This window comes from Oncorhynchus keta, chromosome 30 (assembly GCF_023373465.1).
Source record: "Oncorhynchus keta strain PuntledgeMale-10-30-2019 chromosome 30, Oket_V2, whole genome shotgun sequence".
Classification (NCBI taxonomy): domain Eukaryota; kingdom Metazoa; phylum Chordata; class Actinopteri; order Salmoniformes; family Salmonidae; genus Oncorhynchus; species Oncorhynchus keta.
The window spans coordinates 15,206,172-15,211,161 of record NC_068450.1 but is presented as its reverse complement, the minus strand read 5'-3'; the positions used below and the strand labels follow the sequence as shown (position 1 = coordinate 15,211,161).

General features: G+C 44.8%; 1 protein-coding gene across 1 annotated transcript; it reads left to right on the top strand.

Moving 5' to 3' along the window:
- The first annotated feature begins 3,118 nt into the window (after positions 1 to 3,118).
- LOC118376771 (uncharacterized) lies at positions 3,119 to 4,559 on the top strand. Its single transcript, XM_052486990.1, has 2 exons — positions 3,119 to 3,157; positions 3,810 to 4,559. The coding sequence occupies exons 1-2, from the start codon at positions 3,119 to 3,121 to the stop codon at positions 4,557 to 4,559; spliced, it is 789 nt and encodes a 262-aa protein (XP_052342950.1).
- The last annotated feature ends 431 nt before the right edge of the window (positions 4,560 to 4,990 follow it).

Below are 4,990 nucleotides of genomic sequence, written 5' to 3'. Positions count from 1 at the left end.
TTTAACCAGTAGGTCAGCTAATAGCTAGGTGTATTTAACCAGTAGGTCAGTTAATAGCTAGGTGTATTTAACCAGTAGGTCAGTTAATAGCTAGATGTATTTAACCAGTAGGTCAGCTAATAGCTAGGTGTATTTAACCAGTAGGTCAGTTAATAGCTAGGTGTATTTAACCAGTAGGTCAGTTAATAGCTAGGTGTATTTAACCAGTTAGGTCAGTTAATAGCTAGGTGTATTTAACCAGTAGGTCAGTTAATAGCTAGGTGTATTTAACCAGTTAGGTCAGTTAATAGCTAGGTGTATTTAACCAGTTAGGTCAGTTAATAGCTAGGTGTATTTAACCAGTAGGTCAGTTAATAGCTAGGTGTATTTAACCAGTAGGTCAGTTAATAGCTAGGTGTATTTAACCAGTTAGGTCAGTTAATAGCTAGGTGTATTTAACCAGTTAGGTCAGTTAATAGCTAGATGTATTTAACCAGTTAGGTCAGTTAATAGCTAGATGTATTTAACCAGTTAGGTCAGTTAATAGCTAGATGTATTTAACCAGTTAGGTCAGTTAATAGCTAGGTGTATTTAACCAGTAGGTCAGTTAATAGCTAGGTGTATTTAACCAGTAGGTCAGTTAATAGCTAGATGTATTTAACCAGTTAGGTCAGTTAATAGCTAGATGTATTTAACCAGTAGGTCAGTTAATAGCTAGGTGTATTATTACTGTAATAATGTTTGGGAACTTTGAAGTCGGCCCCTCCCCCTCTGAGGCTTTTCCTCAAGCTGGCGGTCTTAGAACAAATGAACCGATGTCATTTCATACGAAACCATAACACATTAGACCAATCATCTATGGTATTTAACGCCTAATTATTTTTAAACGCCTAATTATCCAAGTCTTTAAACTGAAGAATGTGTAGCTAAATGCTGAGGGTCTTACTGAAACGCCCTGGGTTGTATTCCTTAGTGAAAACCGTAGCGAAACACTTTGAAAAGTTCAGTCTACTTCTATCTGTTGCATAGTTAATACAATCCAGGGTATTGCTAAAGCAGTGTGAATGTTTTTGGAAGCCTGGTGCCAGATCTGTATGTACCTTAACTGCAGCCTGACTCGAGGAGTTGATTAAAGTAAAAACAGATCTGGGGTCAGGTTGTGTGTTTGAGTCTGTGTGTGGTAACCCCACACATCTGGGTGGCCAGATAAAGTGGTGAATTTATCCTGGGACTCATATTTACATCGCTTAATTGACTTTAAACACGTTGAAAATGGTACCTTTTCTGCAAATAACACATCTCATTGAGTTGATTGTTGGCATGTGTTCCTCGCAACACAGAGACTAAGCTCTATGCATTGAGTTTGCCTGGATCCATCCACAACATGTAGAGCTTTGATAAACACACCTTCTCCCTCTTCTTGAACTCTGTAACTGTGCTAAATTCCGAGCTCTATATCAACCCAGCATATTCCTAATTGTGCTTATCCTCTGATTCGGAGTCCAATGCTGTGTGAAATTACTGTGTGTGTCTTTAGTGATAAGGAGTTGAGGGATATTATATGAGTGGGTTGATTCTCCCTTCCTCACTTATCAATCTACTGACACACACACACACACACACACACACACACACACACACACACACACACACACACACACACACACACACACACACACACACACACACACACACACACACACAGAGCTGGCTCCTCTGTATGGTACACTGGCTGTCTGATATAACTGGTATATATAGTGAAATTATGTTTTGTTTGAAAATGATTGGCTGTATTTGACAAAAGACATGAAAATATACATTTTGTGTCCTGCAGTTTTACCAACGTCCGCCAGATGTAGCAATTTCCTATTTTTGTAGTCGTTTATGGCACAGTAAGTCATCAGCTTGGCTCTCTTTATGTATTGCTGTGCCAGCTCATCTCCCTTGGGTTAGGGTTAGTGTTAGGGTTAGTGTTAGTGTTAGGGTTAGGGTTAGTGTTAGGGTTAGTGTTAGGGTTAGGGTTAGGGTTAGTGTTAGGGTTAGTGTTAGGGTTAGGGTTAGTGTTAGTGTTAGGGTTAGGGTTAGTGTTAGGGTTAGGGTTAGGGTTAGTGTTAGGGTTAGTGTTAGTGTTAGGGTTAGGGTTAGTGTTAGGGTTAGTGTTAGGGTTAGGGTTAGTGTTAGGGTTAGTGTTAGGGTTAGGGTTAGTGTTAGGGTTAGTGTTAGGGTTAGTGTTAGTGTTAGGGTTTAGGGTTAGTGTTAGTGTTAGGGTTAGGGTTAGGGTTAGTGTTAGGGTGTTAGTGTTAGGTTAGTTAGTTAGTGTAGGGTTAGGGTTAGTGTTAGGGTTAGTGTTAGTGTTAGGTTAGTGTTAGGGTTAGTGTTAGGGTTAGGGTTAGTGTTAGGGTTAGGGTTAGTGTTAGTGTTAGGGTTAGTGTTAGTGTTAGGGTTAGTGTTAGTGTTAGGGTTCGGGTTAGTGTTAGGGTTAGTGTTAGGGTTAGGGTTAGGGTTAGTGTTAGGGTTAGTGTTAGGGTTAGTGTTAGGGTTAGTGTTAGGCTAGAGAGAATAAACAGTATATAGGACATTCAAAACATTCAAAACGCTTAACTGTGATGTGGTTAGGTAGATCCCAGGTGACAGGTGGAACCATGACAACGAGTTGAAGACTAACAGATCATAGTATAAACTTGAACAAGTAAAGGAAGTCAAATCCTTTATGATAATCCCAGTTTTATATTACAATGAACTGCAGTCGATCACTTTGTTTCCCTCTACGGTGCAAGGACCTCTAAGGACTGTGATGTTGTCAACCGCCAGTCAATTGCGGTAATAACGTGAATGAATGTCATTTTGTTTGTATTTTCCAATGCAATATAGAGACTGTTGCACATTCACAGCCTGGTAGAAGCAGACTGATCACTGCATTCACCACAAAGCAAGCAATTGAAAGCACCTGAACTCAGACTCTTCTAGCTGTGAAAATATCCCAGTCTTAATTCATCCCTACCCTCCTCTCCGAATCTGTGTGATTGATGTGCAGCTCAGTGTGAAGTCAGGAGCCAAACGGAGAGATTCCATTGAATAAAATAAAATAATTACACGTATTTTAAGTTCAGTGTACAAGGGAGCTCGGTATAGTTGCATGATGAAATGGGACATAAAAGGAAATGAAGAAGAGGCAGAGGCAAGCCCTAAGGGCGCACAGGGGCACATGCCCCTTCAGATTTGTCCTGCTTAATATATATATGTTGTTGTTTCTCTGTAATGCTACTAGCCATATTTGTCCAGCTTAATATATATATAAATATATATATATATATAAATATATATATATATGTATATATATATATATATATATATATATATATATATATATATATATATATATATATATATATATATATATATTAATACATGTTGTTCCTCTGTAATGCTACTAGCCACTTATAGCTATTTTATAAGGTTGTCTTTTTTAGCCCAGATAGGTTCCCCATCTCCCAATCTCATTACTAGCTACCAAGAAGACATATCAGGCTATCAATCAAGTTCGAGTAGCTTGTCTAACTATCTTAGCTGGCATTCCTGCTGGCAAGATTGGTAGACTTTAGAAAAGCAAGCAATAACTTAATGTACTGAATAAGACTCACATTCCTTTCCATGTTTTACCCAGATTTTAGCAGAGAAGTATATTTAGTTTCGTAAAAAAAAAAAAACACCAGTCAAAAGGATACAGACAGCTCAAGAGATATGCTAAGATATGAAGAAAAATATACATCTTTTTTTTTACATAGAACTAAGCACCCCCCAGCTATCCCCACCTCCCGACCACCCCCCAGCTATCCCCACCTCCCGACCACCCCCCAGCTATCCCCACCTCCCGACCACCCCCCAGCTATCCCCATCTCCCGACCACCCCCCAGCTATCCTCACCTCCCGACCACCCCCCAGCTATCCCCACCTCCCGACCCCCCCCCAGCTATCCTCACCTCCGGACCACCCCAGCTATCCTCACCTCCCGACCACCCCCCAGCTATCTCCACCTCCTGACCACCCCAGCTATCCTCACCTCCGGACCACCCCAGCTATCCTCACCTCCGGAACACCCCAGCTATCCTCACCTCCGGAACACCCCAGCTATCCCCACCTCCGGAACACCCCAGCTATCCTCACCTCCGGAACATCCCAGCTATCCTCACCTCCTGATCACCCCCAGCTATCCTCACCTCCCGTCCACCCCCCAGCTATCCCCACGTCATGACCACCCTCCAGCTATCCTCACCTTCATGACCACCCCCCAGCTATCCTCACCTCCTGACCACCCCCAGCTATCCTCACCTCCGGACCACCCCAGCTATCCTCACCTCCAGACCACCCCCAGCTATCCTCACCTCCTGACCACCCCCAGCTATCCCCACCTCTGGAACACCCCAGCTATCCCCACCTCCCGACCACCCCCCAGCTATCCCCACCTCCCGACCACCCCCCAGCTATCCCCACCTCCCGACCACCCCCCAGCTATCCTCACCTCCGGACCACCCCAGCTATCCTCACCTCCCGACCACCCCCCAGCTATCTCCACCTCCTGACCACCCCAGCTATCCTCACCTCCGGACCACCCCAGCTATCCTCACCTCCTGACCACCCCCCAGCCATCCTCACCTCCTGACCACCCCCCAGCTATCCCCACCTCTGGAACACCCCAGCTATCCTCACCTCGTGACCACCCCCCAGCTATCCTCACCTCCGGACCACCCCAGCTATCCTCACCTCCCGACCACCCCCCAGCTATCTCCACCTCCTGACCACCCCAGCTATCCTCACCTCCGGACCACCCCAGCTATCCTCACCTCCTGACCACCCCCCAGCTATCCTCACCTCCTGACCACCCCCCAGCTATCCCCACCTCCGGAACACCCCAGCTATCCTCACCTCCGGACCACCCCAGCTATCCTCACCTCCGGACCACCCCAGCTATCCTCACCTCCTGACCACCCCCAGCTATCCTCACCTCCTGACC